Source organism: Macaca fascicularis, chromosome 14 (genome assembly GCF_037993035.2).
Source record: "Macaca fascicularis isolate 582-1 chromosome 14, T2T-MFA8v1.1".
NCBI classification, from domain to species: Eukaryota; Metazoa; Chordata; class Mammalia; order Primates; family Cercopithecidae; genus Macaca; species Macaca fascicularis.
Genome location: NC_088388.1, coordinates 76804078 through 76819319, shown reverse-complemented (window position 1 = coordinate 76819319; position 15242 = coordinate 76804078). Strand labels below are relative to the sequence as shown.

General features: G+C 41.2%; 1 protein-coding gene across 19 annotated transcripts in view; it reads left to right on the top strand.

Annotated features, from left to right (window-relative positions):
• Positions 1-15242, top strand: part of INTS4 (integrator complex subunit 4) — a 111044-nt gene that overhangs the window by 68703 nt on the left and 27099 nt on the right. For all 19 annotated transcript variants that reach the window (XM_074014861.1, XM_074014858.1, XM_074014869.1 and 16 more), the window contains 3 exons: positions 2880-2995; positions 3854-3987; positions 5906-6063. In XM_074014861.1, the coding sequence (XP_073870962.1) occupies positions 2880-2995; positions 3854-3987; positions 5906-6063 (408 nt within the window). The remainder of the gene's footprint in view (positions 1-2879; positions 2996-3853; positions 3988-5905; positions 6064-15242) is intronic.

The following is a 15242-nucleotide window of genomic DNA, read 5'->3' as shown; positions in this document are numbered from 1 at the left end:
CTATCCTAATTTTTTTTCTTTTTTAATTTTAGAGACAGGGTCTCACTATGTTGCCCAGGCTGGTCTTGAACTCCTGGGCTCCAGCATTCCTCCTGCCTTGGCCTCCCAAACTCCTGGGATTACAGGCATGAGCTAGTGCACCTGGCCTACTTATTCTAATTATCACTTACATTTTTTTCACCTTTTCCAATGAATGGTGGCTTTATTTAGAAATAAAAAATAGATGAACCTGGGCACGGTAGCTCATGCCTGTAAGTCCAGCACTTTGGGAGACCGAGGAGAGAGGATCACCTGAAGCCAGGAGTTTGATACTAGCCTGAGCAACAAAACCAGACCCTGTCTCTACAAAAAAATTGAAAAATTAGCCCAGTGTGGTGGTACACACCCATAGTCCCAGCTACTCAGGGAGGCTGAGGCAGAAGGATTGCTTGAGCCCAGGATTTAAAGGCTGCGGTGAGCTATGTTCACACTAGTCCACTCTAGCCTGAGTGACAGAGCAAGACCTTGTCTCTTAGAAAGGAAAAAAATGATAAAAGAGTAAAGAAATAGAGTGACATATTTTTAAAATGTTGATAAACATATATGCATAAATGAAAGTTCCGAAGGAGATAGTTTGCTCTGTTTATGTATCTTTAGTTCATTCCACAAATCCTTACTGGACATTTGTTATAACCCAGTCACTGTGTTAGGTGCTGTAGAGATTTAAAAATGGATTGGGCTCAGACCTAGCCCTCAAATAGCAAGAAGGAAGAGAGGTAGCAAATATGTGTATAGGGAGGTGGATGAGATAGTAAAAAATTAACTATATTAAGAAGGCAGAATTGAAGTCTAGCTTTGTGTAGGGGTCTGTAAGGTGACCCATTTAATAGCACTTGGGGTGCCCATCTGAGTTCTGAATAGAATAAGATCAAAATAAAGGAGTAGTACCTGGAAGCCAAAATTCTTCCTTTACAGTGTGCCCTGAGGTATAGTGAGTACAAGGGCTTAGAGAGGCCTGAAAATAAATGAATGAAGTTCTTTCCACATAGAAGGAAAAACAAAAGACTGGGAAAAGCATACTTCTCAAGAAGATCACATGCGTTAGATGAGATGACTTTCAGACCACATATATTAATGAATTTTTCAGTGTTTATTTCTGTCTCTTTTGCTGATCTACCTATTCTCCAGTTTCTGGTAAAATCTCCTATGTGACCATCTGCTATGTGAATATTTCTCTGATCATATTGATCTCTTCTACCTTTGACACGTAGAAGTAGAATGTCATTCATTTGATAGTTCCTACCTTGTAGTATTGGTCATCTTTGCCTCAGCTGAATTATAAATTCCATGAGGACAGAATTAAGATACATACATTTTCAATTTAGTGTGCCTGTTTTTTTATTTATTTTTTATTTTTTATTTTTTTCAGATGGAGTCTTGCTTTGTTGCCTAGGCTGGCCTGTCATGCAGTGGTGCAATCTCGGCGCATTGCAACCTCTGCTTCTAGGGTTCAAGTGATTCTCCTGCCTTCGCCTCCTGAATAGCTGGGATTATAGGTGTGTGCCACTACGCCCGGCAGATTTTTGCATTTTTGGTAGAGATGAGTTCACCACATTGGCCAGGCTGGTCTTGAACTCCTGACCTCAGGTGATCCATCTGCCCCGGCCTCCCAAAGTGCTGGTATTATAGGCATGAGCCACTGTGCCCGGCCTTACTATTTTTTATTTGTTAAGTTCTGGTTTAGAAGGTGCACTAAATTGGCCAGGTGCAGTGGCTCACTGTGCCTGGCCTTACGCAAGCCTTTACTTGCATAAGGCTACTTAGTTTCAGACAGATCTGTGATTTCAGAACTTCACCCAGGATATCAATTAGAATGTTTTTGCCCACAAATAAAAAAGATAATCTGATTAAAAATATCTTAGCCAATAGGTCTGTTTTTTCATAACAAGAAGTCAGAAGGTTGGTTTCAGGATTGGTCGTTCAACAGGTTACCAGGGCTCTCTTTGGTTTCTCTGCAGTTCTCTTGGCTTTTTTGTTTTGTTTTGTTTTTGAGATGGAGTCTCTCTCTACCAGAGTGGAGTACAATAGCACAATCTCGGCTCACTGCAACCTCCACCTCCCGGGTTCAAGCAATTCTCCTGCCTCAGCCTCCTGAGTAGCTGGAACACAGGCCCGTGCCACCATGCCCAATTAATGTTTGTATTTGTAGTGGAGATGGGGTTTCACCATGTTGGCCAGGATGGTCTTGATCTCTTGACCTCACGATCCACCCGCCTTGGCCTCCCAAAGTGCTGGGATTACAAGCCTGAGCCACCACGCCCGGCCGACTTTCTTCTCATAGTTGTAAGATGGCTGCCTCATAATATAGTATGTCAAGACAGAAAGGAAGGGTCATTCCCTTTCCTTCATTCCTCTTTTGATTTGCAGAAACATCCCTGAGTAGCTCCCCAGCCAACCCAGCCAGCATACTCTCGTGCTCCATTGACTAGGACTGGTTTACTTGCCTACCAGCAAACCAGTCACTGGAAAATGGGAATGGGATTGCCGAGATGGGTCTAGACCAATAGTGGTTCAGCTCTTGGGCTGGACCTGCCTTTTCCGAGCACATTGCTGCCTGCCTGATACCTGAGTAAAATCCGGCGCCTCTCAGGAAGAAAGATGGGGGAAATGGCTATTGGTTAAATAACCATTTCTTTTATCTTTATAATAACCCATTTTTTTAGATGAATTAACCGAGTTCCAGAATAATTGGGTAACATATCTGAAGTCATAGAGTTAGCAAAAGTATATGATCGAGAATTTCCAATTCCAGTTCAGGTTTTCTGATTCCAGTTCCTAGTACTTTTCAAAGGGCTAACTTTACTAATTTGTTGATGTGCATTCTTACTTGTTTGTTTCAGGTGCTTGAAGTTTCTGGGAAGTCGGCATCCAACCCTGGTGCTTCCCTTGGTGCCAGAGCTTCTGAGCACCCACCCATTTTTTGACACGGCTGAACCAGACATGGATGATCCAGCTTGTATCCTCCGTGCTTAGGATGGGCCCTGATGTGTTGGCAGACAGCTTTGGCATCACCTTCTGCAGTGTAGCTAGGGTGATCTGAGTTTTCTTTTCTTTTATTTATTTATTTTTTGGAGACAGAGTCTCATTCTGTCACCCAGACTGGAGTGCAGTGGCCTGATCTCGGCTCACTGAAACCTCTGCCTCTCAGGTTCAAGCAATTCTCCTGCCTCAGCCTCCTGAGTAGCTGGGATTATAGGCGCCCACCACCACACCTGGCTCGTTTTTGTATTTTTAGTAGAGACGGGGTATCACCATGTTGGCAAGGCTGGTCTCAAATTCCTAAGCTGTTGCTTGGGCTGGAGTGCAGTGGCACCACCCCAGCTCACTACACCCTCCACCTCCTGGGTTCAAATGATTCTTCTGCCTCAGCCTCCCAAGTAGCTGGGATTACAGGTGCCTGCCACCACGCCCGGCTAATTTTTGTATTTTTAGTAGAGACAGGGTTTCACCATGTTGCCCAGTCTGGTCTCAAACTCCTGACCTCAAGTGATCCACCCGCCTCAGCCTCCCAAAGTGTTGGGAGCCACCGCGCCTGTCCGGTATGTAATTTGATAGGCAATATAGTTACCTACTTTACAGGCAAAATCATTACCATTTTTTTGTATTCTTGGCAGCATCTGGCATTTTTAAAAACGTTTGGTAATTGGGGGTGTGGGTGGAGTAGGGGAATGTATTTTCTTGTTTGTATTTGCATTTCTTTGATTATTAGAAAATCATAGTCTCTTGATGGAGATTTTGGAGGTGGAAAGTGAGAGTGCCAGATTCTGGCCAACCTTTTGTACTTGCAAGTTTACTTAACCCACTGATCTATCAGATATTGCAGTTTTGGTCCTTATTTTCAATGCTGCTAAAACCTGTCCAACAATGCCAGCGTTGTTCTCAGATCACACCTTCAGGCACTATGCCTACCTCCGAGACAGTCTTTCTCATCTTGTTCCTGCCTTGAGGGTATGTTGAAAACATCCGTTGTCCTTGTTTTTATTTTGCATGGGGTAGGGGTGTTTTTGTTCATGTTTTCCTTTGAGATGAGGGTCTTGTTATGTTGCCCAGGCGGGTCTCAAACTCCTGGGCTTAAGCCATCCTCCTGGCTCAGCCTCCCAAGTCGCTGAGATTACAGGTGCGCACCACTGTGTGCAGCTTGTTTTTGGCTTTTTATTTTTTGTGCTTTGTAGTTATTAAATAGTAGAAAGCAGTCCATATATTCTCTGAAAACTTGTTCGTTCATTGTCTTTCTCTCTTGGGCTCTTTGCCATTGTTTTATACTTTTGCAGGTATGAGTTGATGCAAATAGAAAGATTAGACAAGTACCTGGGCCACAGCATTCACTAAGTGTTTGCTGCTATTATTATGATCCATTTCTAAATTTTCTTCTACATAGCTCTAGGTTTTAAAAATAGTAATGGTTTTATTTTTAAGAAATAAGCACTTATGGAGAATCATGGCTTTATGTAATTGTTAAAATATAACAATTTAAATTCTTGATCTAAAATATAATCTATTGCTCCAGATTCCTTTCTTCTTGCCTAATATCAATAACGCAGGGACACCAAAAAAAAATGAATCATCTTAAAAGGTAAAGGATACAAAAGCAAAAGTATAAAACAATGGCAAGGAGCCCAAGAGAGAAAGACAATGAAGTAATATGTGTTTATTTAGAGGAATATATATATATATATATATAGTTAGAAAACAAACTTTATAGAAGATACAAAATGAGGCCAAGCGCAGTGGCTCGTGCCTATAATCCAAGCACTTTGGGAGGCCGAGGTGGGTGGATCATCTGAGGTCAGGGGTTCATGACCAGCCTGGCCAACATGGTGAAACCTCATCTCTACTAAAAATACAGAAATTAGCTGGGCATTGTGGTGGGCACCTATAGTCCCAGCTACTCGGGAGGCTGTGGCAGGAGAATTGCTTGAACCCAGGAGGCAGAGGTTGCAGTGAGCCAAGATCGCACCACTGCACTCCAGCCTGGGTGACAGAATGAGACTCCATCTCAAAAAAAAAGCCAAAAAACAAGGAGATACAAAATGAAAAGTGAAATACTCTTTGCTGTCTCCTTCCCATCCATCTTAAAAGGAAACCACTTTTAACAGTAAGAATAAGTATGTCTGAAGGGCCAAAAAAAAAAAAAATTTCTCATGAAAAAATTATATGCTATATAACTTATTTGGAAATAAATCATTACTCTTCTGTCAAGTGAAAGATAAGATAGTGTTTTAAAGATAAATGTGGCTGGGTGCAGTAGCTCATGCCTGTAATCCCAGCACTTTGGGAGGCTGAGGCAGGTGGATCACCTGAGGTCGGGAGTTCGAGACCAGCCTGACCAACAGGGAGAAACCCTGGCTCTACTAAAAATACAAAATTAGCTGGATGTGGTGGCATGCACCTCTAATCCCAGCTACTCAGGAGGCTGAGGCAGGAGAATCATTTGAACCTGGGAGGCGGAGGTTACAGTGAGCCAAGATCGTACCATTGCACTCTGGGCAACAAGAGCCAAACTCTGTCTAAAAAAAAAAAAAAAAAAAATGTAACAACAGTTTAATTTTTAGTCTCCTTCCTTAGTCTCCTTCCTATGGTTGGCCCATTTATTTCAGTTAGCAATAGAAAATACTATACTTTTCTATTCTTCTCCTGGCAGCTGTGGCTGTATTGGGTGGACCATGTTTGCATTTTGTCTCTTTCTCTTTAACTCCCGATGTTGCTGAGGAAGGGGAAAAAGGTTATTTATAGAATCTCCTAGCCTTTTTTCCTTTGTTTTGTTTAGCTCACATTTTTAATGTGCTTTTATGTGTTTGTGTGTGTGTGTTACCAAAAGTTGAGCCACCAAACTTAATGGCTGTATAATCCCACTGTGTTTGCTTAGTTACCAGGTAGAAAACTAGTGTCATCAGCTGTTTCTCCCAGCATCATATCTCAAGAGGATCCTTCCCAGCAGTTTCTGCAGCAGAGCCTTGAAAGAGTGTATAGTCTTCAGCACCTGGACCCTCAGGGAGCCCAGGAGCTACTGGAATTCACCATCAGGTAAGGGTAATCATCCCTTCATCTGACAGAGTTAGTGCTGTTACTCAGCTTGACTGTTCTGAATTCTAGTGTTGGTTACTAGGCTTGATATTCTGACTCTGTTGGTCTACATTCACACACAGTTTTATGGTCTGTTTATATTTGGATTAGATTGTGATGTGAACATTTTTTAAAAGAGCTCTTTATAATTCATGACTCGATTGATGATTAGTACACAACAGAAATAGTTACAAAGAACCTGTTTTTAGCTTTTTAATTTTATATATTAGGATGAGTGACCGAAATGCAAAGTAACAGTGGCTAAAACAGGAGCAAAGTTTAATTCTTTCTCATAGGCAGGACAGGGCTGAGATAACCATCAGGGATCTAGGCTTGCTCATGCTTTTTTTTTTTTTTCCAGACAGGGTCTCGCCCTGTCACCCAGTGTGGAGTGCAGTGGCATAATATCAGCTCACTGCAACTGCAGCCTCCTGGGCTCAAGTGATTCTCCCACTTCAGCCTCCCAAGTAGCTGGGACCACAGGCATATGCCACTATGCCCGGCTAATTTTTTTTGGCATTTTTTATTTTGTAGAGTCGAGGTTTCACCATGGTGGCCAGACAGGTCTCAAACTCCTTAGCTCAAGTGATCCTCCCGCCTCGACCTCCCAAAGTGCTTTAATTACAGGCGTGAGTCACTGCGTCTGGCCTAGGCTCATTGTTTCTTGTGTCTCCATCTTGTGCATCAAGCAGCCTCTGCTTAACAATCCAGAATCTAACTGTCCCCCCTGTATTCCATCCTGTGGGGAAAAGGAAACGGGAAGAGAAAGGTATCATCTCCACCCTGCAGGTTTTTTAAAGACATTTCCCAAAAGTTGTACACTCTAATTTTACTTGCATTCCATTGACTAGAACTTAAGTCACATGGCCATCTCTCACTTCAAGAAACGAGGACATACCATCTTTATTCTGGGTGACTAATGCCTGGTTTACATGCGATGACTCTAATATCAGGAAGAATGGAAGAAAGATATTGGGGAACAACCAAAAGGCTCTGCCAGACCTTCTCAAAATGGCCTGAATGTTATGAAAAGAATTTAAACTCATTTGCTTTTAGCAAAAGCAGTATTGTTTGCTCTTAAAAGATAGAAAAATATTATATCGGCCAGGCGCAGTGGCTCACGTCTGTAATCCCAGCACTTTGGGAGACCGAGGCGGGAGGATCACTTGAGGCCAGGAGTTCAAGACCAGCCCCGTTGAGTGAAACCCCATCTCTACTAAAAATACAAAAATTAGTCAGGTGTCGTGGCACGCGCCTGTAATCCCAGGTACTTGGGAGATTGAGGCACACGAATTGCTTGAACTCGGGAGGCGGAGGTTGCAGTGAGCCAAGGTCACACCACTGCACTCCAGCCTGGGCAACAGAGTGAGACTCCATCTCAAAAGAGAAAAAAAAAAGAAAAATATGATATCATTTGTATCTTGGTTGAGATCTCTTTTGATCTGCCCCAAAGAGTATTTGGTATCAGCCACATTCAATTAATGATTTTTAGTGGATGATTTCATTCCATACACTAAGAAACAAACTCTGTGCTAGATACAGATCAGCTAGATAGGATTCTGCCCTTAGAGAGCCCATGTAGACAAGATGGATATAGACAAAGACTTATGATGGTGGATAACAGCACTTTGTACTTTATTCATACTTTCCTGTCCATTATTGCATCTTAATATGTTATAAAGCAGGCCAACTGAACCATCCTCCAAGTTATGTTTTCCCACTGTATTAGGTCATTCATTGACTTAGCAGCATTAACTATTTGTTTATTCTAATAAGCCAGTTGCTGAGGGTAGAGAGAAATAAGAAATGACATTTGTTCTTAAGGTACTCACTGTTTATTACAGGACCCAGAAATCATCAGTTTGATAAATGATACAGTGAAGAGAAGCATAGATGCTGTGGAAAAACAGATGAAAGTCCCCGACCCATCACAGTAGTGGTGGTGAGGGATGCTTTACAAAGGAGAAGATCCTTTAGCTAGTGTAAAATGATAACTAAGCATGTCAGTTTTGTAGTCCATGTGCAGAAGAGAATTCCAACTTCAGTGGACATTAGAAGATCTGGGAGACGTGAGGGAGAACAGCCCCCTAGAACTGCAGTGGTTTAGTATAGTGATTGAGTGAATGGAGCTTTGAAGGCAGACTCATTTTGGTTAACGTCTGAGCTAATACAGTCATGCACTGAATAACAACGTTGTGGTGGTCCCATGATTATATTTTTACTGTACCTTTTTTATGTTTAAATATACAAATATTTACCATATTTACCAATGTTTACCATTGTAACCAGTGTTACAGTTGCCTACAGTATTTAGTACAGTAATGTGCTGTACAGATTTGAAGCCTAGGAGCAACAGACTATACCATATAGCCTAGGTGTGTAGTAGGTTATACCATTTAGATTTGTATAAATATACTCTATGATGTTTGTGTGACAAAATCACATAACAGTGTACATCTCAGAATATATCTCCATCGTTAAGCAACACATGACTTGTAGTTGTTTGATCTTAGTCGTAAGCTTATTGCTCAGGGTTCATTTGCAGAAAACAAAATAGGCTTTTAACTAAGCAGAAAGAAATGTATTAAAGAATGTTACATGGCTCACAGAGTTGTTGGGAAGGCTAAAGAAACAGACTAGGTGGAATATCCAGGAATGATTTCCAGAGCCACACAATGAGTGGACCACCAAGGAGGCTGATGTTCCTGCTATGATCAGGAAGCTGCCTATTGAGTCAGGATGCTACCAATAAAGCTACTGGCTCCAGAACCATGTCTTGCATTCTGCCTTTCTCCCCACTTAACATTGTTCCCCATGCAAAATCCATGCGGATGTGTTTGATTGACTGATAATAAATCATGTCTGGAACCTAGCTCAAGGGAATCTGAGAAATGCAGTTTTTAACTTTGCAGCTTATGTAGTTTTGGAAGATACAGTAGATGAAGATAGGAATACCACATGTGAGTGAGCCAAATCCAGTGTATGCCATAAGTACCAACTGCTGTTAACTCCAGTTTACTCACCTGGGGGACTTGATGACTTGCTGGGTACAGGGGTGGGAGTGAGGAACTGAGAGAGATAGATGGGTGGTTTGATACTCTAGTAATCCAATAAAAAGTTGAGGGTGTCCTGGGCTCTCCTGGGAGTGCCATCGGCTTGGGCTGGACAGGCTGTGGGGAGCATGCTGGGTAGGTGGGTGCAGCTGCAGCCACAGGAGAGCCAGAGTGTGCAGCATGTGTCCAGTGTGAGCCTCCTGAGCTTCCACCTGGGTCACATAGTCTTTGTGCCCCTGGGAAGTCTCTAGAAGCCACACAGAGGCCCATAGCAACTCTCATGCCCTGGAGGGTCTCACCAGCTACTCCAGTGATGGGACCCCAGTAGCTCTGGGACCCACGCAGGGATGATTCACAAAGTCCCTACCAAGCACAGGCCTTCACAGTTCAACAAGAAAATCCTACTGTTGACTTGATTTTCAAAAATCATCGGAGGAGATCACACTAGAAATGATAGATACTGCAAGAAACAAAGCTTGAGTGAAAGCTTGTTACCATAATGAATGGACTCACACATATCACTGCTTTGCAGTGATAGCATCAGCCAAAAGGGCCGCAGAATATGAATCATTCACAAGTTGAAACACTGCAAAGACGGCTGTGTGGTGTGAAGAAGCTGCATTAGCTGCACAGGCTAAGCCCAAATGATACTCTGAATGGCCTGTTCTGAGTGTTCGCCTGAATACCATCACTGTAATCAGTAACAATAAAAGGGAAAACTGAATTTTTTTTAAGGTTGAAAAGATTTTAGCACAACAGTTTGTTCTCTTGCCATGGTACATTGAATCATATACTTGATATTTATTGTGTGTCTGTGATGTGCCAGTAACAGTACTCTAAACTAGGGGTCATCAAACTACAGCCTGTGGACCAAAGCTGGTGTGTTGCCTGCTTTTATATGTAAGACCTGATTGAAGCACAGCCACGCTCATTTGTTTAGGTATTGTCTGTAGCTGCTTTCATGCTACAATCACAGAGTTGAGTAGTTGCCACAGAGACCATATGGCCTGTAAAACCTAATATATTTACTATCTGACCTTTTATAGAAAAATTTGCTGACCCTGCTGTAAGCTCTGGGCAGTCCACAGCTCTGTAAGCAGAGATTCCAGTCCTTTCTATACCTCTTATGAAGTGATTTCTCTTCTCCCTCAACAAAGTGCTTAGTTTTGGAGGCCACTGAATGAGGTTGTTGGCCCTGAGCCCCATAAAATAAAGTCTACTTCCTGACTCATCCCCACCTAAATAAACATTTAGATTTTGTCCTTGACAATTTTATCCTGTTGGCACTAAAGCAAGTGCAAAAGGCACAAAAGCTAGCCAGTTTGGTGATCAGCTGCAGCGCGGGCTCTTAGAAGGTACTCGCCTTCATGGTCTGGGTTTCCTGAAGTGATAGTCTTGCTGGGCAGTGGCTGGCCAGATCACTGTTCTAAGTTCGGGACTCTGTGTTTCTAGCTTGAGTGTGTATTCAGGAGCATAGGCAGGATGGTGAAAAATCTGGAAAGGGAAGCAGATGGACCATAGCACTGAGGGCACCTGCGATGCTTTACAACCATCATTGCAGACATGAAGTAATTTGCTAAGAAGAGGCAGAACCAGGATTTGAGTTCAGCTTTGTCAACTCTAAAATCCATATTCTGTGATGTGCAGTGATAAACAGGGGATTCCTGTATCATATGAGATTAGATCAGTTGACCCCTGGGGTTCTCCACAACTTACATTTTCTGAGTTGTTATGGAGTGAAATGTTAGCCTTTCATATAGAAGGTTCTCTGATGAGGACTGGAGCCATGTATTTGTTAGTATGAGTGTAAAACAAATTTCACTGTCATACACAATGCCCTGTTTTGTAATACAAACAGCCATTTAACCCAATGAAGTTCTCACCTATGAGCCAGATGCTGTGGCTTGCGCCTGTAGAACTGTTGTGAAGATTATTGTAATAATATGTGGTAAAAGCATTTTGAGAATATCAGTTACATAGATAATAGTTGGACATTTATGGATGTTTGCTTTAAAATTTAAACTAACTATGGCTTATTTGACATACTGGACATGCTCTTGACATTTTGTAAGTAAATCAAATTTTATAAATGTAATCATGTTTAAATTCACTAGCAGGGTTGAAGGGGATTGTTTTTTAAGGAATGCTGCGGTCATTTGTCTGCTATTTCTCAGTATGAATAGTGACCTCCTGTCTTTCAAAGTTTACATTTTTATGTAAGTCCATGAAAGTGCTGTTGCTATACACACTGTTGTTTCAAGAACCATATCACCTTAGAAGTGTTCTATAATAGAGAATTGTTCTTTTGGAGTAAAATAGCTCATTATAATCTGAAATAGAAGGGACTTCATTTATGAGAAATAGGAAGAAACGTACTACTTTTCTTATGGGAATTCTTTTACATACTAACCATTGAAGAACATGGGATTTTTTAGTTGAATTCTTTAAAATCCTCTTTTTGCTTTGAAACTTTTATTGTCTTTAAGGGAGAGCGCCTATTTTGTAGTATGGGAACTGGTCTAGTAATCAAAGAGTAGAAATGCACGTTTGTAATCTGTAATTATCTAGGCACAGGAATAAAGATGGCATTTTAGAAGTCACCAAGACTTTGTGTTTATTTTGTGTTTCCTAACATTCCTTTTTGCTCTACTAAGCTACTAAGAGACATTAATTATAAATTTGATTGTTAGAGATTCTAAGAGATTGAAAAAAATAAACTACATTTGATTTGCACATCCAGAATCTTTTTGATTATCTTTAATAGTGATTTAAATAATTCAGCCTATTGTGTAAGCTTAAAAAGAGTCACACGATATGTAAATGTGTTTACACATAGCGGCATAGTGGCATCATATAGATTGCTAATGTGTGTGTTCCTGGGAGGAACTGTTTTGCTCTGCCTGATAGCGTCTATAGAAAAGTGGTCCAGTGTATCCAGTTTGTGTGTGTGTGTGTGGAGACGGAGTCTTCCTCTGTCGTTCAGGCTAGAGTGCAGTGGTGCAATCTCAGTTCACTGCAACCTCTGCCTCCCAGATTCAAGCAATTTTCCTGCCCCAGCCTCCCGAATAGCTGGGACTACAGGCACACTCTGCCACACCTGGCTAATTTTTTGTATTTTAGTAGAGATGGGGTTTCATCGTGTTGCCCAGGCTGGTCTCGAACTCCTGAGCTCAGGCAATCCGCCCGCCTTGGCCTCCTAAAGTGCTAGGATTACAGATGTGAGCCACTGCGCCCAGCCGTATCTAGTTTTAAATTAGTTTTGGTCTTGTCTGTGTTTGATGTAGTTAATATATAAATGAAAAGAGTTTAATAGCAAATAAATAAATGAGATGCAATATGACATGGTTAAAAAAAATACTTTTGGAGTCAGAGCTAACTCTGTCTAGTTCATGTCCTGTTTTGTTGTTTATTCTGTGACCTTAGGCAAGCCACCTAAATTCTGATCTTTAGTTTCCTGTTCAGTGAAATAGGATTAATTGCAATTCATATTGTGAGGATTAAGTGAGCTCAAGTAAGGAAACAGCTAGCACAGTACAGTGCACATAGAATGTGCTCAGTGTACCTTTCTCATTAGAGCCTATAGTCTCGTGATGGATGTCTAGACTGAGGCTTCCTGAGAAGCCTCGTAAGCATAAAGAGATAAAGAGAGGAAACACTGGGACACAGAGGATTTTTCCCAGAGCTAACAAGTTTCCATTTTTGTTTGTACAGAAGTTCAGATTTCTTATGGCTAATTGTGTTGGATTGGGTTACATCTTGTTCTGTGCACTTCAGAACAACTGCTACAATTCTGGGGCAGGGGAATAAAGTAACACTTGGAATCAGTTAGTTAATGTACAGTCAGTTGGTCTATATTCTGTATAATTGTCATAGAAGGCAGAATCTTCCTGGAGAGGAAACACAAATGCTTCTGAAGTAGAATACTTCAGGGCTGTCTCTTGCAAGAGAAAAATCAGAGAAGTGAAAGGAAGAGACCATCTGGCCACCAAACTCACAGTTCACAGTTGGGCTTAGCTAGTCTGTGGTCTTGGCTTTCGTTGTGCTGGGTTCCCATGCTTTGGGTAGGCCCTCCAGGACCAGTTCAAGCAACCCAAACAAATAAGAAGTGATATATATCATACATTAATTCTTCAATCACTTCGAGAGTAATTTACTCTGTGCCCCTTTGTAGGCATCTCCTTCTTGATGTCAAAGTCCCTAGGAGGCATCTTTAACTATCATAACGTTACCTGCCGAGCATGAGATGAGAGGAAGTGGCATAGTCCAGTGGACGGTTTTTTCCAGGCTACTGTGAAACCTGATGTGTTATGCCAGCTCTGAAACAGACAGCTTCCCAAGTGACTGAAACCTTAAGGTTTCCCACAGTTTCCATTTCTATTCAGAATTTAATGTTGCTATTAAAAAGTAATGAGGCGGCTTTCTATGAATGCTGAGATGGTTAGGTAATACACAAACACATACACACATTCCTCCCCTAAAAAAGAAGAAAGCAAAGAAAACCAATACTTTTTGTAAATGCATGGCATATCTCAAAATTCAAAAGAAACTGGTAATAGTAGTTGCCTCTGGGAAGGTGTATAAGGTGGCAGGGCTACAGGGTACAGGCATAGGAAGGGGGACTAATTTAATTTAATTTAATTGTATATCCTTTGAATTCTATACCTTAAGTATGTGTTACCTATTCAAAAAGTAAATGTTTTAAATCACCAATAATTCTAGCACAACTATTTTATTTGTGTATGACACTTTCTAATTTCTTACTGTAGGCAGATATGTTTTCATATGGTTACAATCATTGTGTCTATACTTATATCCAGTTAGGATGCTTTTCACAAGCTAGCTTATAATGGCTATTTATTTCCTCCTGTGATCTGAAAGTTTATGTCTCCCCCAAACTCATATACTGAAGTCCTAACCTACAAGGTGATGTTATGAGGAAGTAAGGTCTTTGGGAGGTGATTAGGTCATGAGACTAGAACCTTCATGAATGAGATTAATGACCTTTAAAAGAGGCCTAAGGGAGCTCATTTGTGACTTCCACCATATGAAGATACATGTAGAAGGTGCAACCTATGAGGAAATGAGCCCTCACTAGAAACCAAATCTGTAGGTGCCTTGATATTGGACTTCCCAGCCTATACAACTGTGAGAAATAAATTTTGGTTGTTTATAACCCACCCAGTCTATGATATTTTGTTATAGCAGTTGAATGACTAAGATGTTTTTCCAGATGTCCAGAAATTGGAGATATGGTATGATTAAGTGGCTTGTTTATATCATTGAGGACCCAGTTTCTCTATTTCTCTTTGGACTTTTCTTGTCTTCAGCATTGGCTTTATCTTAAGGTTTTCCCCACTTAGAGTTACAGTATGCCGCCAATGGCAATCAGGGCTATAAGCATCCTTGCCCAGTCCAGCGAGAGACAGATAGACACACCAATTTGTTGTAAGCATGGAATATAAGTACTTTCATCTGAACTGATAAGGTCAACACAGGTCACATATCCAGATGGATAATATGCACTAATTGGCTTAGTTCAATCAGATACTACTTGGAATAGGGCTTGGGGACATGTTCCCTTGAACAAAATCAGAGTTCAGTTAGTAATAAAGAAGTGGAGAATGGTTAACTAGACAGGCAACCAACAGTGTCTACCATAATACCTTTTTAAAAAATAATGTTTTTTTTTAATACAAAAAAATACTTGTTCATTGTCTTAAAAACTCGGAAAATAAAGCATAGTTGGGAGAAGGTACTAAAGAGTACCCTATTACCACTATCCAGGAAACCAACTCAATGTATTTTTCTCCTCTTTACAGTTTGTACATAGTTGAGATCATACACCTTATTAACCATTTCGTATTTTAATGGCTATAAAATATTTATTTGGGCTGGGGGCGGTGGCTTACGCCTGTAATCCCAACACTTTGAGAGACTGAGGCAGGCAGATCACGAGGTCAGGAGTTGGAGACCAGCCTGGCCAACATGGTGAAGCAATGTCTCTACTAAAAATACAAAAATTAGCTGGGCATGGTGGTGTGCGCCTGTAATCCCCAGCTACTCAGGAGGCTGAGGCAGGAGAATTGC